General features: G+C 46.4%; 1 protein-coding gene across 9 annotated transcripts in view; it reads left to right on the top strand.

Moving 5' to 3' along the window:
- abcc9 (ATP-binding cassette, sub-family C (CFTR/MRP), member 9) overlaps positions 1-20,459 on the top strand; it is an 81,404-nt gene that overhangs the window by 16,966 nt on the left and 43,979 nt on the right. For all 9 annotated transcript variants that reach the window (XM_082964104.1, XM_082964102.1, XM_045700154.2 and 6 more), the window contains 10 exons: positions 9,590-9,754; positions 10,349-10,504; positions 12,599-12,733; positions 12,996-13,158; positions 14,878-14,918; positions 15,049-15,191; positions 15,431-15,539; positions 16,791-16,898; positions 18,916-18,988; positions 19,854-19,959. In XM_082964104.1, the coding sequence (XP_082820230.1) occupies positions 9,590-9,754; positions 10,349-10,504; positions 12,599-12,733; positions 12,996-13,158; positions 14,878-14,918; positions 15,049-15,191; positions 15,431-15,539; positions 16,791-16,898; positions 18,916-18,988; positions 19,854-19,959 (1,199 nt within the window). The remainder of the gene's footprint in view (positions 1-9,589; positions 9,755-10,348; positions 10,505-12,598; positions 12,734-12,995; positions 13,159-14,877; positions 14,919-15,048; positions 15,192-15,430; positions 15,540-16,790; positions 16,899-18,915; positions 18,989-19,853; positions 19,960-20,459) is intronic.

Raw genomic sequence — 20,459 nt, 5'->3', positions numbered from 1 at the left:
GCCGAACAGAGGAACGTCTCTCTAAAGTAGAGCATCATGTTAGAGGGATGAACAGAGGAACATCTCTCTAAAGTAGAGCATCATGTTAGAGGGCTGAACAGAGGAACGTCTCTCTAAAGTAGAGCATCATGTTAGAGGGCTGAACAGAGGAACATCTCTCTAAAGTAGAGCATCCTGTTAGAGGGCTGAACAGAGGAACGTCTCTCTAAAGTAGAGCATCATGTTAGAGGGCTGAACAGAGGAATGTCTCTAAAGTAGAGCATCATGTTAGAGGGCTGAACAGAGGAACGTCTCTAAAGTAGAGCATCATGTTAGAGGGCTGAACAGAGGAACGTCTCTAAAGTAGAGCATCATGTTAGAGGGCTGAACAGAGGAACGTCTCTAAAGTAGAGCATCATGTTAGAGGGCTGAACAGAGGAACGTCTCTCTAAAGTAGAGCATCATGTTAGAGGGCTGAACAGAGGAATGTCTCTCTAAAGTAGAGCATCATGTTAGAGGGCTGAACAGAGGAATGTCTCTAAAGTAGAGCATCATGTTAGAGGGCTGAACAGAGGAACGTCTCTCTAAAGTAGAGCATCATGTTAGAGGGCTGAACAGAGGAACGTCTCTCTAAAGTAGAGCATCATGTTAGAGGGCTGAACAGAGGAACGTCTCTAAAGTAGAGCATCATGTTAGAGGGATGAACAGAGGAACATCTCTCTAAAGTAGAGCATCATGTTAGAGGGCTGAACAGAGGAACATCTCTCTAAAGTAGAGCATCATGTTAGAGGGCTGAACAGAGGAACGTCTCTCTAAAGTAGAGCATCATGTTAGAGGGATGAACAGAGGAACATCTCTCTAAAGTAGAGCATCATGTTAGAGGGATGAACAGAGGAACATCTCTCTAAAGTAGAGCATCATGTTAGAGGGCTGAACAGAGGAACTTTTCTCTAAAGTAGAGCATCATGTTAGAGGGCTGAACAGAGGAACATCTCTCTAAAGTAGAGCATCCTGTTAGAGGGCTGAACAGAGGAACGTCTCTCTAAAGTAGAGCATCATGTTAGAGGGCTGAACAGAGGAATGTCTCTAAAGTAGAGCATCATGTTAGAGGGCTGAACAGAGGAACATCTCTAAAGTAGAGCATCATGTTAGAGGGATGAACAGAGGAACGTCTCTAAAGTAGAGCATCATGTTAGAGGGCTGAACAGAGGAACATCTCTCTAAAGTAGAGCATCATGTTAGAGGGCTGAACAGAGGAACGTCTCTCTAAAGTAGAGCATCATGTTAGAGGGCTGAACAGAGGAACGTCTCTCTAAAGTAGAGCATCATGTTAGAGGGCTGAACAGAGGAATGTCTCTAAAGTAGAGCATCATGTTAGAGGGCTGAACAGAGGAACGTCTCTCTAAAGTAGAGCATCATGTTAGAGGGCTGAACAGAGGAACGTCTCTAAAGTAGAGCATCATGTTAGAGGGATGAACAGAGGAACGTCTCTAAAGTAGAGCATCATGTTAGAGGGCTGAACAGAGGAACATCTCTAAAGTAGAGCATCATGTTAGAGGGATGAACAGAGGAACTTCTCTAAAGTAGAGCATCATGTTAGAGGGCTGAACAGAGGAACGTCTCTCTAAAGTAGAGCATCATGTTAGAGGGCTGAACAGAGGAACATCTCTCTAAAGTAGATCATCATGTTAGAGGGCTGAACAGAGGAACGTCTCTCTAAAGTAGAGCATCATGTTAGAGGGCTGAACAGAGGAACGTCTCTCTAAAGTAGAGCATCATGTTAGAGGGCTGAACAGAGGAACGTCTCTAAAGTAGAGCATCATGTTAGAGGGCTGAACAGAGGAACATCTCTCTAAAGTAGAGCATCATGTTAGAGGGATGAACAGAGGAACTTCTCTAAAGTAGAGCATCATGTTAGAGGGCTGAACAGAGGAACGTCTCTCTAAAGTAGAGCATCATGTTAGAGGGCTGAACAGAGGAACATCTCTCTAAAGTAGATCATCATGTTAGAGGGCTGAACAGAGGAACGTCTCTCTAAAGTAGAGCATCATGTTAGAGGGCTGAACAGAGGAACGTCTCTCTAAAGTAGAGCATCATGTTAGAGGGCTGAACAGAGGAACGTCTCTAAAGTAGAGCATCATGTTAGAGGGCTGAACAGAGGAACATCTCTCTAAAGTAGAGCATCATGTTAGAGGGATGAACAGAGGAACATCTCTAAAGTAGAGCATCATGTTAGAAGGCTGAACAGAGGAACATCTCTAAAGTAGAGCATCATGTTAGAGGGCTGAACAGAGGAACGTCTCTCTAAAGTAGAGCATCATGTTAGAGGGATGAACAGAGGAACGTCTCTCTAAAGTAGAGCATCATGTTAGAGGGCTGAACAGAGGAATGTCTCTAAAGTAGAGCATCATGTTAGATGGCTGAACAGAGGAACGTCTCTGAAGTAGAGCATCATGTTAGAGGGCTGAACAGAGGAACATCTCTCTAAAGTAGAGCATCATGTTAGAGGGATGAACAGAGGAACGTCTCTCTAAAGTAGAGCATCATGTTAGAGGGCTGAACAGAGGAACGTCTCTCTAAAGTAGAGCATCATGTTAGAGGGCTGAACAGAGGAACGTCTCTCTAAAGTAGAGCATCATGTTAGAGGGCTGAACAGAGGAACGTCTCTCTAAAGTAGAGCATCATGTTAGAGGGCTGAACAGAGGAACGTCTCTAAAGTAGAGCATCATGTTAGAGGGCTGAACAGAGGAACATCTCTCTAAAGTAGAGCATCATGTTAGAGGGATGAACAGAGGAACGTCTCTCTAAAGTAGAGCATCATGTTAGAGGGCTGAACAGAGGAACATCTCTCTAAAGTAGAGCATCCTGTTAGAGGGCTGAACAGAGGAACGTCTCTCTAAAGTAGAGCATCATGTTAGAGGGATGAACAGAGGAACGTCTCTAAAGTAGAGCATCATGTTAGAGGGCTGAACAGAGGAATGTCTCTAAAGTAGAGCATCATGTTAGAGGGCTGAACAGAGGAACGTCTCTGAAGTAGAGCATCATGTTAGAGGGCTGAACAGAGGAACATCTCTCTAAAGTAGAGCATCATGTTAGAGGGATGAACAGAGGAACGTCTCTCTAAAGTAGAGCATCATGTTAGAGGGCTGAACAGAGGAACGTCTCTCTAAAGTAGAGCATCATGTTAGAGGGCTGAACAGAGGAACGTCTCTCTAAAGTAGAGCATCATGTTAGAGGGCTGAACAGAGGAACATCTCTAAAGTAGAGCATCATGTTAGAGGGCTGAACAGAGGAACGTCTCTCTAAAGTAGAGCATCATGTTAGAGGGCTGAACAGAGGAACGTCTCTCTAAAGTAGAGCATCATGTTAGAGGGCTGAACAGAGGAACGTCTCTAAAGTAGAGCATCATGTTAGAGGGCTGAACAGAGGAATGTCTCTAAAGTAGAGCATCATGTTAGAGGGCTGAACAGAGGAACGTCTCTCTAAAGTAGAGCATCATGTTAGAGGGCTGAACAGAGGAACGTCTCTCTCTAAAGTAGAGCATCATGTTAGAGGGCTGAACAGAGGAACGTCTCTCTAAAGTAGAGCATCATGTTAGAGGGCTGAACAGAGGAACGTCTCTCTAAAGTAGAGCATCATGTTAGAGGGCTGAACAGAGGAACGTCTCTCTAAAGTAGAGCATCATGTTAGAGGGCTGAACAGAGGAACGTCTCTCTAAAGTAGAGCATCATGTTAGAGGGCTGAACAGAGGAACGTCTCTCTAAAGTAGAGCATCATGTTAGAGGGCTGAACAGAGGAACATCTCTCTAAAGTAGAGCATCATGTTAGAGGGCTGAACAGAGGAACGTCTCTCTCTAAAGTAGAGCATCATGTTAGAGGGCTGAACAGAGGAACGTCTCTCTAAAGTAGAGCATCATGTTAGAGGGCTGAACAGAGGAATGTCTCTAAAGTAGAGCATCATGTTAGAGGGCTGAACAGAGGAACGTCTCTCTAAAGTAGAGCATCATGTTAGAGGGATGAACAGAGGAACGTCTCTCTAAAGTAGAGCATCATGTTAGAGGGCTGAACAGAGGAACGTCTCTAAAGTAGAGCATCATGTTAGAGGGCTGAACAGAGGAACGTCTCTCTAAAGTAGAGCATCATGTTAGAGGGCTGAACAGAGGAACGTCTCTCTAAAGTAGAGCATCATGTTAGAGGGCTGAACAGAGGAACGTCTCTCTAAAGTAGAGCATCATGTTAGAGGGCTGAACAGAGGAACATCTCTAAAGTAGAGCATCATGTTAGAGGGCTGAACAGAGGAACGTCTCTCTAAAGTAGAGCATCATGTTAGAGGGCTGAACAGAGGAACGTCTCTCTCTAAAGTAGAGCATCATGTTAGAGGGCTGAACAGAGGAACGTCTCTCTAAAGTAGAGCATCATGTTAGAGGGCTGAACAGAGGAATGTCTCTAAAGTAGAGCATCATGTTAGAGGGCTGAACAGAGGAACGTCTCTCTAAAGTAGAGCATCATGTTAGAGGGATGAACAGAGGAACGTCTCTCTAAAGTAGAGCATCATGTTAGAGGGCTGAACAGAGGAACGTCTCTAAAGTAGAGCATCATGTTAGAGGGCTGAACAGAGGAACGTCTCTCTAAAGTAGAGCATCATGTTAGAGGGCTGAACAGAGGAACGTCTCTCTAAAGTAGAGCATCATGTTAGAGGGCTGAACAGAGGAACGTCTCTCTAAAGTAGAGCATCATGTTAGAGGGCTGAACAGAGGAACATCTCTAAAGTAGAGCATCATGTTAGAGGGCTGAACAGAGGAACGTCTCTCTAAAGTAGAGCATCATGTTAGAGGGCTGAACAGAGGAACGTCTCTCTAAAGTAGAGCATCATGTTAGAGGGCTGAACAGAGGAACGTCTCTAAAGTAGAGCATCATGTTAGAGGGCTGAACAGAGGAATGTCTCTAAAGTAGAGCATCATGTTAGAGGGCTGAACAGAGGAACGTCTCTCTAAAGTAGAGCATCATGTTAGAGGGCTGAACAGAGGAACGTCTCTCTCTAAAGTAGAGCATCATGTTAGAGGGCTGAACAGAGGAACGTCTCTCTAAAGTAGAGCATCATGTTAGAGGGCTGAACAGAGGAACGTCTCTCTAAAGTAGAGCATCATGTTAGAGGGCTGAACAGAGGAACGTCTCTCTAAAGTAGAGCATCATGTTAGAGGGCTGAACAGAGGAACGTCTCTCTAAAGTAGAGCATCATGTTAGAGGGCTGAACAGAGGAACGTCTCTAAAGTAGAGCATCATGTTAGAGGGATGAACAGAGGAACATCTCTCTAAAGTAGAGCATCATGTTAGAGGGCTGAACAGAGGAACATCTCTCTAAAGTAGAGCATCATGTTAGAGGGCTGAACAGAGGAACGTCTCTCTAAAGTAGAGCATCATGTTAGAGGGCTGAACAGAGGAACATCTCTCTAAAGTAGAGCATCATGTTAGAGGGATGAACAGAGGAACATCTCTCTAAAGTAGAGCATCATGTTAGAGGGCTGAACAGAGGAACTTTTCTCTAAAGTAGAGCATCATGTTAGAGGGCTGAACAGAGGAACATCTCTCTAAAGTAGAGCATCCTGTTAGAGGGCTGAACAGAGGAACGTCTCTCTAAAGTAGAGCATCATGTTAGAGGGCTGAACAGAGGAATGTCTCTAAAGTAGAGCATCATGTTAGAGGGCTGAACAGAGGAACGTCTCTAAAGTAGAGCATCATGTTAGAGGGATGAACAGAGGAACGTCTCTAAAGTAGAGCATCATGTTAGAGGGCTGAACAGAGGAACATCTCTCTAAAGTAGAGCATCATGTTAGAGGGCTGAACAGAGGAACGTCTCTCTAAAGTAGAGCATCATGTTAGAGGGCTGAACAGAGGAACGTCTCTCTAAAGTAGAGCATCATGTTAGAGGGCTGAACAGAGGAATGTCTCTAAAGTAGAGCATCATGTTAGAGGGCTGAACAGAGGAACGTCTCTCTAAAGTAGAGCATCATGTTAGAGGGCTGAACAGAGGAACGTCTCTAAAGTAGAGCATCATGTTAGAGGGCTGAACAGAGGAACATCTCTAAAGTAGAGCATCATGTTAGAGGGATGAACAGAGGAACTTCTCTAAAGTAGAGCATCATGTTAGAGGGCTGAACAGAGGAACGTCTCTCTAAAGTAGAGCATCATGTTAGAGGGCTGAACAGAGGAACATCTCTCTAAAGTAGATCATCATGTTAGAGGGCTGAACAGAGGAACGTCTCTCTAAAGTAGAGCATCATGTTAGAGGGCTGAACAGAGGAACGTCTCTCTAAAGTAGAGCATCATGTTAGAGGGCTGAACAGAGGAACGTCTCTAAAGTAGAGCATCATGTTAGAGGGCTGAACAGAGGAACATCTCTCTAAAGTAGAGCATCATGTTAGAGGGATGAACAGAGGAACTTCTCTAAAGTAGAGCATCATGTTAGAGGGCTGAACAGAGGAACGTCTCTCTAAAGTAGAGCATCATGTTAGAGGGCTGAACAGAGGAACATCTCTCTAAAGTAGATCATCATGTTAGAGGGCTGAACAGAGGAACGTCTCTCTAAAGTAGAGCATCATGTTAGAGGGCTGAACAGAGGAACGTCTCTCTAAAGTAGAGCATCATGTTAGAGGGCTGAACAGAGGAACGTCTCTAAAGTAGAGCATCATGTTAGAGGGCTGAACAGAGGAACATCTCTCTAAAGTAGAGCATCATGTTAGAGGGATGAACAGAGGAACATCTCTAAAGTAGAGCATCATGTTAGAAGGCTGAACAGAGGAACATCTCTAAAGTAGAGCATCATGTTAGAGGGCTGAACAGAGGAACGTCTCTCTAAAGTAGAGCATCATGTTAGAGGGATGAACAGAGGAACGTCTCTCTAAAGTAGAGCATCATGTTAGAGGGCTGAACAGAGGAATGTCTCTAAAGTAGAGCATCATGTTAGAGGGCTGAACAGAGGAACGTCTCTGAAGTAGAGCATCATGTTAGAGGGCTGAACAGAGGAACATCTCTCTAAAGTAGAGCATCATGTTAGAGGGATGAACAGAGGAACGTCTCTCTAAAGTAGAGCATCATGTTAGAGGGCTGAACAGAGGAACGTCTCTCTAAAGTAGAGCATCATGTTAGAGGGCTGAACAGAGGAACGTCTCTCTAAAGTAGAGCATCATGTTAGAGGGCTGAACAGAGGAACATCTCTAAAGTAGAGCATCATGTTAGAGGGCTGAACAGAGGAACGTCTCTCTAAAGTAGAGCATCATGTTAGAGGGCTGAACAGAGGAACGTCTCTCTAAAGTAGAGCATCATGTTAGAGGGCTGAACAGAGGAACGTCTCTAAAGTAGAGCATCATGTTAGAGGGCTGAACAGAGGAATGTCTCTAAAGTAGAGCATCATGTTAGAGGGCTGAACAGAGGAACGTCTCTCTAAAGTAGAGCATCATGTTAGAGGGCTGAACAGAGGAACGTCTCTCCTAAAGTAGAGCATCATGTTAGAGGGCTGAACAGAGGAACGTCTCTCTAAAGTAGAGCATCATGTTAGAGGGCTGAACAGAGGAACGTCTCTCTAAAGTAGAGCATCATGTTAGAGGGCTAAACAGAGGAACGTCTCTCTAAAGTAGAGCATCATGTTAGAGGGCTGAACAGAGGAACGTCTCTCTAAAGTAGAGCATCATGTTAGAGGGCTGAACAGAGGAACGTCTCTCTAAAGTAGAGCATCATGTTAGAGGGCTGAACAGAGGAACGTCTCTCTAAAGTAGAGCATCATGTTAGAGGGCTGAACAGAGGAACGTCTCTCTCTAAAGTAGAGCATCATGTTAGAGGGCTGAACAGAGGAACGTCTCTCTAAAGTAGAGCATCATGTTAAAGGGCTGAACAGAGGAATGTCTCTAAAGTAGAGCATCATGTTAGAGGGCTGAACAGAGGAACGTCTCTCTAAAGTAGAGCATCATGTTAGAGGGATGAACAGAGGAACGTCTCTCTAAAGTAGAGCATCATGTTAGAGGGCTGAACAGAGGAACGTCTCTAAAGTAGAGCATCATGTTAGAGGGCTGAACAGAGGAACGTCTCTCTAAAGTAGAGCATCATGTTAGAGGGCTGAACAGAGGAACGTCTCTCTAAAGTAGAGCATCATGTTAGAGGGCTGAACAGAGGAACGTCTCTCTAAAGTAGAGCATCATGTTAGAGGGCTGAACAGAGGAACGTCTCTCTAAAGTAGAGCATCATGTTAGAGGGCTGAACAGAGGAACATCTCTAAAGTAGAGCATCATGTTAGAGGGCTGAACAGAGGAACGTCTCTCTAAAGTAGAGCATCATGTTAGAGGGCTGAACAGAGGAACGTCTCTCTAAAGTAGAGCATCATGTTAGAGGGCTGAACAGAGGAACGTCTCTAAAGTAGAGCATCATGTTAGAGGGCTGAACAGAGGAATGTCTCTAAAGTAGAGCATCATGTTAGAGGGCTGAACAGAGGAACGTCTCTCTAAAGTAGAGCATCATGTTAGAGGGCTGAACAGAGGAACGTCTCTCTCTAAAGTAGAGCATCATGTTAGAGGGCTGAACAGAGGAACGTCTCTCTAAAGTAGAGCATCATGTTAGAGGGCTGAACAGAGGAACGTCTCTCTAAAGTAGAGCATCATGTTAGAGGGCTGAACAGAGGAACGTCTCTCTAAAGTAGAGCATCATGTTAGAGGGCTGAACAGAGGAACGTCTCTCTAAAGTAGAGCATCATGTTAGAGGGCTGAACAGAGGAACGTCTCTCTAAAGTAGAGCATCATGTTAGAGGGCTGAACAGAGGAACGTCTCTCTAAAGTAGAGCATCATGTTAGAGGGCTGAACAGAGGAACGTCTCTCTCTAAAGTAGAGCATCATGTTAGAGGGCTGAACAGAGGAACGTCTCTCTAAAGTAGAGCATCATGTTAGAGGGCTGAACAGAGGAATGTCTCTAAAGTAGAGCATCATGTTAGAGGGCTGAACAGAGGAACGTCTCTCTAAAGTAGAGCATCATGTTAGAGGGCTGAACAGAGGAACGTCTCTAAAGTAGAGCATCATGTTAGAGGGCTGAACAGAGGAACGTCTCTCTAAAGTAGAGCATCATGTTAGAGGGCTGAACAGAGGAACGTCTCTCTAAAGTAGAGCATCATGTTAGAGGGCTGAACAGAGGAATGTCTCTAAAGTAGAGCATCATGTTAGAGGGCTGAACAGAGGAACGTCTCTCTCTAAAGTAGAGCATCATGTTAGAGGGATGAACAGAGGAACGTCTCTCTAAAGTAGAGCATCGTGCACAGTGCCCGTGTCAGAGGGCTGAACAGAGAGTTTAGGCTGAAGTACTGCAGGCGTGCATTTCTGAGTGACATGGAAAATTCCTCACTCATCTCACACTCTCTCACTCTCTGTCCTTCTGTGTGTGACCGGGTCTGGGTAGTGACGGGGTCTGGGTAGTGACGGGGTCTGGGTAGTGACGGGGTCTGGGTAGTGACGGGGTCTGGGTAGTGACGGGGTCTGGGTAGTGTCAGGTCTTACTTTTTACCATCCCCTACATCTGCTCTAACCTACTATCAGTGTGTGTGTGTGTGTGTGTGTGTGTGTGACTGTCTATCAGGTCCCCTATTTTGAGGTCTACTTCATGTCGTCCAACGAGCTGCTCCAGAATACGTCAGTGCTGGCTGTTCTGCTGTTCCTGGCCCTGGTGCTACAGCGAACCTTCCTACAGGCCTCCTACTATGTCACCATAGAGACCGGCATCAACCTCCGTGGAGCCCTGCTGGTGACTGACTGGAGGATTCTGGGATTTGTAGGATACTGCGTTACCGATTCTCCATCCTTTACCCAAAGTGTTCACTTGTTCAGTCTCTGTCATAGATTTAAAAGCATTAGATTGGTGTAGTCATTGGCTGACGGGAGTTTCCGCCATTGTTCAATTCATGACGGGGAGTGGGGAGGTACAAAAATAAAGTGGAGAATTGGGACAGCCGTAAACAGTAACAGAAGTGGAGAATCTGGACAGCCATAGACGGTCACAGAGGTGGAGAATCGGGACAGCCGTAGACAGTCACAGAGGTGGAGAATCAGGACAGCCGTAGACGGTCACAGAGGTGGAGAATCGGGACAGCCGTAGACAGTCACAGAGGTGGAGAATCGGGACAGCCGTAGACAGTCACAGAGGTGGAGAATCGGGACAGCCGTAGACAGTCACAGAGGTGGAGAATCGGGACAGCCGTAGACAGTCACAGAGGTAGAGAATCGGGACAGCCGTAGACAGTCACAGAGGTGGAGAATCAGGACAGCCGTAGACAGTCACAGAAGTGAATGTACTGTATCTAGTAGGTTGCTAATGTCCTCTGTCCTGTCCGTTTCCTAGGCGATGATCTACAACAAGATCCTTCGTCTATCCACCTCTAACATGTCCATGGGAGAAATGACCCTGGGCCAGATCAACAACCTGGTTGCCATAGAAACCAACCAGCTCATGTGGTTCCTCTTCCTGTGTCCCAACCTCTGGGCCATGCCAGTGCAGGTGGGTTTTGACTAGATAGAATTCAGCTTATGTCGAAATTGTCAACAGTGTGTGCAACTGGTTAACTGAAGTCAGATGCAGGAGAGCAGAGATGAGTGAACAGGCACACTTTATTTGGCAGAAGGAAAACAGTTGGACGCAACTGCGTAACGACACTCCCGCCAAAGGCAAAAGCGAATAGCGCACTCGTCACACAAATAATGTACAGCATACAATACCACAGGTTCCAAACAAGACCCGGCGAAAAACCAGCATAAAGCGCCACACATGACACGTAACGAACAATTACACACACAGACATGGGGGGAACAGAGGAAAATATACACCTAGAGTGATGAGGGGATGTGAAACAGGTGTGCGGAAAAACAAGACAAAACAAATGGAAAATGAAAGGTGGAGCGGCGATGGCTAGAAGACCGGTGACGTCGACCGCCGAGCGCCGCCCGAACAAGGAGAGGAGCCGACTTCGGCGGGAGTCGTGACAGAAATGTACTTTTCGTAGCAGGTTAGGAGAATTTACGCAGTAGGTTAGAATAATTAACGTATCAGGTTAGGAGAATTAGGTTAAGGTTAGGAAAAGGGTTAGGGTTAGCTAAAATGCAACATCATCAAAAAACTAAATCTTAATCTAAAGAAATAAGCTAAGACCTCTACAAGCCAATTGTAGACCTCCACAAGTCTGGTTCATCCTTGGGAGCAATTTCCAAACGCCTGAAGATACCACGTTCATCTGTACAAACAATATTACGCAAGTATAAACACCATGGGACCACGCAGCCTCTACAGATGAACGTACTTTGGTGTGAAAAGTGCAAATCAATCCAGAACAACAGCAAAGGACCTTGTGAAGATGCTGGAGGAAACAGATACAAAAGTATCTATATCCACAGTAAAACGAGTCCTATATCGACATAACCTGAAAGGCCACTCAGCAAGGAAGAAGCCACTGCTCCAAAACTGCCATAAAAAAGCCAGACTACGGTTTGCAACTGCACATGGGGACAAAAATAGTACTTTTTGGAGAAATGTCCTCTGGTCTGATGAAACAAAAATAGAACTGTTTGGCCATAATGACCATCGTTATGTTTGGAGGAAAAAGGGGGAGGTTTGCAAGCCGAAGAACACCATCCCAACCGTGAAGCACGGGGGTGGCAGCATCATGTTGTGGGGGTGCTTCGCTGCAGGACGGACTGGTCCACTTCACAAATTAAAATGAAGTGGTGATCCTAACTGACCTAAAACAGGGAATTTTTACAAGGATTAAATGTCAGGAATTTTGAAAAACTGAGTTTAAATGTATTTGGCTAAGGTGTATGTAAACTTCCGACTTCAACTGTAAGTGCAGGTGGGGCCATGCTGTTAAGATACAATCTAGCTGGACATAGCCTCTATGTATGATCCGGCCAACAACCTGATCTTAAATTGGACGCCAAAGCATGATTTTGTTCCAGAATATGGGTTAACAAGTATGTATTTTTTAAGCCATTATCTGCCAGTACCAATATGACCGTAATATTGTGCATCAATAATATATCCCTAATATATCACTAATATATCACTAATACATCCCTAATATAGCCCTAATATATCCCTAATATATCCCTAATAACTCCCTAATATCCCCAATAACTCCCTAATAACTCCCTAATAACCCCCTAATATCGCCCTTATACCTCCCAAATATATCCCTAATATATCCCTCATAAGTCCCTAATATATCCCTAATAACTCCCTAATATCCCCAATAACTCCCTAATAACTCCCTACTATCGCCCTCATACCTCCCTAATATATCCCTAACATATCCCTAATATATCCCTCCCTAATATATCCCTAATATATCCCTAATATATCCCTCATAACTCCCTAATATATCCCTAATATCGCCCTCATAACTCTCTAATAACTCCCTAATAACTCCCTAATATATCCCTAATAACTCCCCAATATCTCACTAATATATCTCTAATATATCCCTAATGTATCCCTCATAACTCCCCAATAACTCCCTAATAACTCCCTAATGTATCACTAATATATCCTTAATAACTCCCCAATAACTCCCTCATATCTTTGTGTTGTGTTCCTGCTCAGATTGTGATGGGCGTGATCCTGCTGTACTACCTGCTGGGAACCAGTGCTCTGATTGGAGCTTCAGTCATCGTGCTGCTGGCTCCAGTCCAATACCTGATCGCTACCAAGCTGGCTGACACCCAGAAGAGCACCCTGGTGAGTCACCCTCTGTTCACGTTGAGCCACTCAGGTTGAACACTGCCTGCACCAATCCCTTAGATCGTAGTTTCACTGTCACTTTAGATATGAACCTGCAAGCTTTACCATGAATAAATAGCCTACATTTGAGTGATTTCAGTTATTTTCTGTATATGTATATGATAAGGAAACAATAGCCTTTAAAAACAGTTGAAATGAGAAAATATTCATATTATTTTGTAGTTTAAATCTTCACTAAGGAATCACCCTCTTCTGACAGGACCAGTCTACGGAGCGTCTGAAGAAGACCACAGAGATTCTGAAGGGGATCAAGCTGCTGAAGCTGTACGCCTGGGAGAACATCTTCTGTGACAGTGTAGAAGATACCAGGGGCAAGGAGCTCACCAGCCTCCGCACCTTCGCCCTCTACACCTCCATGTCTAGTGAGACACACACACACCTTCGCCCTCTACACCTCCATGTCTAGTGAGACACACACACACCTTCGCCCTCTACACCTCCATGTCTAGTGAGACACACACACACCTTCGCCCTCTACACCTCCATGTCTAGTGAGACACACACACCTTCGCCCTCTATACCTCCATGTCTAGTGAGACACACACACCTTCGCCCTCTACACCTCCATGTCTAGTGAGACACACACACCTTCGCCCTCTATACCTCCATGTCTAGTGAGACACACACACACCTTCGCCCTCTACACCTCCATGTCTAGTGAGACACACACACCTTCGCCCTCTATACCTCCATGTCTAGTGAGACACACACACACCTTCGCCCTCTACACCTCCATGTCTAGTGAGACACACACACCTTGGCCCTCTACACCTCCATGTCTAGTGAGACACACACACCTTGGCCCTCTACACCTCCATGTCTAGTGAGACACACACACCATCGCCCTCTACACCTCCATGTCTAGTGAGACACACACACCTTCGCCCTCTACACCTCCATGTCTAGTGAGACACACACACCTTCGCCCTCTACACCTCCATGTCTAGTGAGACACACACACCTTCGCCCTCTACACCTCCATGTCTAGTGAGACACACGCACACCTTCGCCCTCTACACCTCCATGTCTAGTGAGACACACACACCTTGGCCCTCTACACCTCCATGTCTAGTGAGACACACACACACACCTTGGCCCTCTACACCTCCATGTCTAGTGAGACACACACACACCTTCGCCCTCTACACCTCCATGTCTAGTGAGACACACACACACCTTGGCCCTCTACACCTCCATGTCTAGTGAGACACACACACCTTCGCCCTCTACACCTCCATGTCTAGTGAGACACACACACACACCTTCGCCCTCTAGACCTCCATGTGTAGTGAGACACACACACACCTTCGCCCTCTACACCTCCATGTCTAGTGAGACACACACACCTTCGCCCTCTACACCTCCATGTCTAGTGAGACACACACACCTTCGCCCTCTACACCTCCATGTCTAGTGAGACACACACACCTTGGCCCTCTACACCTCCATGTCTAGTGAGACACACACACCTTGGCCCTCTACACCTCCATGTCTAGTGAGACACACACACCTTCGCCCTCTACACCTCCATGTCTAGTGAGACACACACACACCTTCGCCCTCTACACCTCCATGTCTAGTGAGACACACACACCTTGGCCCTCTACACCTCCATGTCTAGTGAGACACACACACCATCGCCCTCTACACCTCCATGTCTAGTGAGACACACACACCTTGGCCCTCTACACCTCCATGTCTAGTGAGACACACACACCTTCGCCCTCTACACCTCCATGTCTAGTGAGACACACACACCTTGGCCCTCTACACCTCCATGTCTAGTGAGACACACACACCTTCGCCCTCTACACCTCCATGTCTAGTGAGACACACACACCTTGGCCCTCTACACCTCCAATAAGAAACACCCCTCATCTGTTACTTTATAATAGATATCACATCCTTTCTTTTGAGCTGTGAAATCCCCTTAATTTTGTCCAGTAAGACACTCACACTGCTTATATTCTGTCCTCATTTATATTTGGGGCTGAGTTTGACTTAAGTGCTTTGAAGTTTGAAAATGTCTTCTCTCTAAATGCTCTCTGTTGTTACAAAATATGACCTCTTTTTCTCCCCAGTTTTTATGAATGCTGCTATCCCCATCGCTGCTGTGCTTGTGGTGAGAGTTCTCATCATTCCTGGATCCTGCAGGCCATTTTTAGGCCAATTGTAGCAAATTTTTTGCCAGCTCTGAAATCTGGTAACAATACCAAACTGAGTAACTATGTGTCCCTTTGTGTCTATATCAGACGTTTGTCAGCCACGCCCTGATCAACAAGTCCAAACCCAGCTCCTCGGAGGCCTTCGCTGCTCTGGCCCTCTTCCACATCCTGGTTACCCCACTGTTCCTGCTCTCCACCGTGGTCCGCTTCGCAGTCAAGGCCATGGTCAGGTGAGAGGCCTACTGAGGACGTTCAGGGATACTGAATACTGGATAGCTACCAGCTAGACAATCTGCTGGGATCTTATTTATCATAGAAGGGTTATTTATGTGTGTGTGTGTGTGTGTGTGTGTGTGTGTGTGTGTGTGTGTGTGTGTGTGTGGTGTGTGTGTGTGTGTGTGTGTGTGTGTGTGTGTGTGTGTGTGTGTGTGTGTGTGTGTGTGTGTGTCCTATCATGTCCTATCCACAGCGTCCAGAAGCTGGGTGAGTTCCTGCAGAGCGATGAGATTGGCGATGACAGCTGGAGGAACGGAGACATGTCTGTGTCCCTAGAGGCCTGTAAGAAACACCCTGGGGCGGTGAGTACACACACACACACACACACACACACACACACACACACACACACACACACACCACCACTATTACCAAACACTGCCCCAATACAGGCCTGAGTCGTGTTTAGTAGGGCACACTGAAGCAAAATGGAAACTAAATGGTGTATTTCGAGGTAGTCTCTTAGCGTTTCAGTCTGTTTATTCACTTTGGTCCCTAATGAACATGACCCAATGACTTATCTGTCCCTCTGCCAGAGCAGCTAATGCTAGCCATTCAGCCAGCACAGCACAGAGCCTAATCCAGGAGCTATTCATTTACACCCAGCATGGAATACAACTACTACTGTGTTACTACAGGGTTTAGACAGCTCCCAACACGGCTAATGGACTCATCAGGATGATATGATGGTTATGATGGTTTTCATCTGACCAAGTTTCAGATCCAACATGTGTTTCTAACTTCAAGCTTTTGGTGGAACTGCAGAGAAAGTGTCTGCTTGGCCAGAGCAGATCTGGTCTCTGTAAAAGGAGTAACTGTAACTACACACCGTGTCAGTCTAGCAGCAGTGTTTCATGGGGAATCTCTCCCAGGAGTCGTTAAGTAGCTGGTTGCTGCTAGTCTCCTCATGTCTTCAGCTGTTCTCTGGACTTTGACAGGTTTATTTCTGTGTTGGACTCCTCAGAAGGAGTGGAGAGAGACAGAGACCAAGTGGTGGAGGGTTTTGTGTGAGATGGAGGAGCCATTTGTTTAGGGCTGAAGGAGGGATGGAGGGAGGGAGGGATGGACGAAGGGATGGAGGGAGGGATGTCTTGGGGACGAGGGGTAGGGGATAAGAAGCTCCCTCTGGAGACAGTCTCAGTCAGGGTCTGAGAGGGGGTCCTCCCTGGAGGTTACAGCGGATGAGGGGCCAAGTGTATCACTGAATACAATCTCTCTTTCTCTTTTTCTCACCCTCCCTTCATCTCCCTCTCCCCATTTCTGTCTTTCATTCAATCCCTCCCTCTCTCCCTCCCTCCCTCCCTCCCTCCCTCCCTCCCTCCCTCCCTCCCTCCCTCCCTCCCTCCCTCCCTCCCTCCCTCCCTCCCTCCCTCCCTCCCTCCCCTCTCTCTCCCCTCTCTCCCTCACTCACTCCCTCCCTTCCTCTCCCCTCCCCTCTCCCTCCCTCCCTCCCCTCCCTCCCTCCCTCCCTCCCTCCCTCCCTCTCTCTCTCGCCCTCCCTCTCCCCTCTCCCCTCCCTCCCAATCTCCCCTTTCATACTTCTCTCTCTCCAGACCAAGGCTATAAACAGGAAGCAGCCCCTGCTCTACCAGATGGACAGCTATGAGCAGCCAGCACGCAGACCACTGCGACCCAACGAGACTGAGGACGTGGCTGTCAAGGTCAGGGGTCAAAGTTCAACACCTCAACAAGCTCATTGGCCCTTCTTCTCAGGACCTGTGACACACACAGCACCGCACACACTCGCTGACTGCATGCACGGACACAGGAACAGACACGTAGTCTATCAACTCACAGACAAGCTGTAGCTCACGTACATGTGCAGCCACGTGCACGCACGTAGACACATACACACGCAGAGGCTTCTGAGCTAGAGTCTGACAGTTGTCATCAAACCTTTAAACTGGCCTTTTTGTCACATCCACCCAGGTCATTCACTCTAGGAACACGTGACACCACAGATCTTACCACTGTCTATCTCTCACAGCAGATGTTTCATCTCTTGGCCTGTCCATTGTGTGAAACACACCCTGAGGAGAAGTCAACATTTACCGACAGTTTAAACTCTCAGGACCCACATCATGAGTCAGAGGCAGGGGATTCTCATGAGAACGGAGAACCCTGTGCCCTGTGTCATTAACTGACATGTTCTCAGCCCCTGTTCTGGTCTCTTTGGGGTCCACATCCTGTTGCTATCCCTGTGGACCCACAGCATTATTGTAGGCAGTCTGTTAATTAATGAGCTTGGGGGCAGCAGGAGGGTCCGAGGGTCGAATGAATGGGCTGCTGCTGTGTGTGAACCAGACAAATCTTCTTTCTCTGTTTCCTCTCTCATCTCACCCGCTTTATCTCTGCCTCTCTCTACCTTCCTCTCTGTTTCCAATCACCTCTTCTCTCTTCCTCTCTGTTTCCCATCACCCCTTCTCTCTGCCTCTCTCTACCTTCCTCTCTGTTTCCCATCACCCCTTCTCTCTGCCTCTCTCTACCTTCCTCTCTGTTTCCAATCACCTCTTCTCTCTTCCTCTCTGTTTCCCATCACCCCTTCTCTCTGCCTCTCTCTACCTTCCTCTCTGTTTCCCATCACCCCTTCTCTCTGCCTCTCTCTACCTTCCTCTCTGTTTCCAATCACCTCTTCTCTCTTCCTCTCTGTTTCCCATCACCCCTTCTCTCTGCCTCTCTCTACCTTCCTCTCTGTTTCCAATCACCTCTTCTCTCTTCCTCTCTGTTTCCCATCACCCCTTCTCTCTGCCTCTCTCTACCTTCCTCTCTGTTTCCAATCACCTCTTCTCTCTTCCTCTCTGTTTCCCATCACCCCTTCTCTCTGCCTCTCTCTACCTTCCTCTCTGTTTCCCATCACCCCTTCTCTCTGCCTCTCTCTACCTTCCTCTCTGTTTCCAATCACCTCTTCTCTCTTCCTCTCTGTTTCCCATCACCCCTTCTCTCTGCCTCTCTCTACCTTCCTCTCTGTTTCCAATCACCTCTTCTCTCTTCCTCTCTGTTTCCCATCACCCCTTCTCTCTGCCTCTCTCTACCTTCCTCTCTGTTTCCCATCACCCCTTCTCTCTGCCTCTCTCTACATTCCTCTCTGTTTCCCATCACCCCTTCTCTCTGCCTCTCTCTACCTTCCTCTCTGTCTCCCATCACCCCTTCTCTCTCCCTCTTTATTCCTCCCTCTCGCTTCTCTTCCATCTTATCCCCCCATCTCTGCCTCCCAGCTCACCCCTATCTTCCTCCACTCCCCCTCTACCTCTCTCTACCCCTATCCCTGCCTCCCTTTCAAGACTCCCCATCCCCTCTGGTCCCCACCCCCGTAACAGCTGCTCTGTCTATTTACAAACTTAATTTACCAAGTCTCTTTTCTCAGCGGTAATAAGACGTCTGTCTTTCATTTTTAACTTGTATTTATTAGTTCTGTGTCACTGAATCTCAGATCTTGTGTGGTTTTGCTGTAGGGGATGGAAGGGAGGGGGGGATTACTGGCTATAATAAACAGTAGAATCGGACAAGACATAAAACACAACATAACTATGTAAACATGCTATTATATTTGCCTTAAAGATCTAAATGGTTCATTATTTCTATGTACACATACATATCTAAACCACCAGCTGGAGACCATAACATGTCCATGTCTAATGCTTTTCTGTCAGCCTGCTAATCCCACTGTTTCCTGTTCAGGTGAACAGTGGATTCTTCACATGGGGAAGCAACTTGTCAACGTTGTCCGACATCAACATCTGCATTCCAACAGGTAACCCGATCCTGCTGGGAACACTATGGCAACACCAGGCTGCGTCCTGTTTAGGAGGTTGTTGACAGTCAGTGTAGAATATCTAACACCAGCTGTGTGTGCGTTTGTGCGTGTGTGTGTGACAGTGTAGTATATCTTTCTGCTATGACCTCATGGCCAGTGGCCCGTCAGATATGACAGCTAGTCTGCTAAGACAAACAGGATAGGCTGGTCCTGGTAGACCACTATTTGCTGCAGCTGAGGGAGTAGAAGCGTTATGTAGGATATGTGGAACAGAGGAGGCTGGTGGGGGGAGCTATAGGAGGACAGGGACATTGTATTGGCTGGAATGTAATAAATGGAACAGTATCAAGCACGTCAAACATATGGAAACCACATGATTGACTCCATTCCATTGATTCCATTCTATCCATTATAATGAGCTCATCCTCCTATAACTCCTCCCACCAGCCTCCACTGATGTGGAAACGTGACTGCTCTAAATTGAGTGTGTAAAGATATCCCAATATCCTATCCTACGTTTAAGCTTTACCCAGGGCTGTAACAGACATTATCAATGTCAGATTGACATAGAACAATCTGTTGTCTCTAATGCTTTATATAGTGTCTTCTTACCTTTATATAGTGTCTTCTTACCTTTTATATAGTGTCTTCTTACCTTTATATAGTGTCTTCTTACCTTTATATAGTGTCTTCTTACCTTTATATAGTGTCTTCTTACTTTTATATAGTGTCTTCTTACCTTTATATAGTGTCTTCTTACCTTTATATAGTGTCTTCTTACCTTTATATAGTGTCTTCTTACCTTTATATAGTGTCTTCTTACCTTTATATAGTGTCTTCTTATCCTGTGTCTGATCTCCAGGTCAGCTGACCATGATCGTTGGCCAGGTGGGTTGTGGGAAGTCGTCCCTGTTGCTGGCCATGCTGGGAGAGATGCAGACCCTCAGTGGAAAGGTCTACTGGAGCAAGTGAGTGGTACCAACCAGCATAAGCTACATGTTAGAAGGTCTATAATAGGGTGTAAATCTCTGGGGTCCTCATCTTTATTAGGTACTGAACATGCTGAGGTCCACTCAAATACCAAGATGGACAAACATTTCATTTCCTCTTTATCCATCTCAGTCTCGTTTTGGGATAGTTGTGTCTTTCTGGAGTTGACTAGCTGTCAGACTCGTCCATTAAGTCCATTTGAAATGGGTGTTTCACTGTGCTTCTCCACCAATGCTAATCAAAGCCTTCATCTGTGGAATAAGAAGCCATTCCACCCTCCATCTTGTTGGTCCTGTATATTGTCCTTCCTGTGTCCTGGTTGTGTCTGTGTCTGTCTCTGTGGCTGTGGTTGTTATGGAAGGAGAGCTGGCTGCTCCTCTGTCTCTCTGTACATCGCTCACTGTCTGCTTGCTGGTGTCAGCTTTGCCTGAACTTTGACTGTCTAACATCATCTATCTATCTACTTATCTCTATAACA

The sequence above is a fragment of the Salmo salar genome, chromosome 17 (genome assembly GCF_965601325.2).
Source record: "Salmo salar chromosome 17, fSalSal1, whole genome shotgun sequence".
Classification (NCBI taxonomy): Eukaryota; Metazoa; Chordata; class Actinopteri; order Salmoniformes; family Salmonidae; genus Salmo; species Salmo salar.
This window is presented reverse-complemented; position numbering and strand designations above follow the sequence as displayed.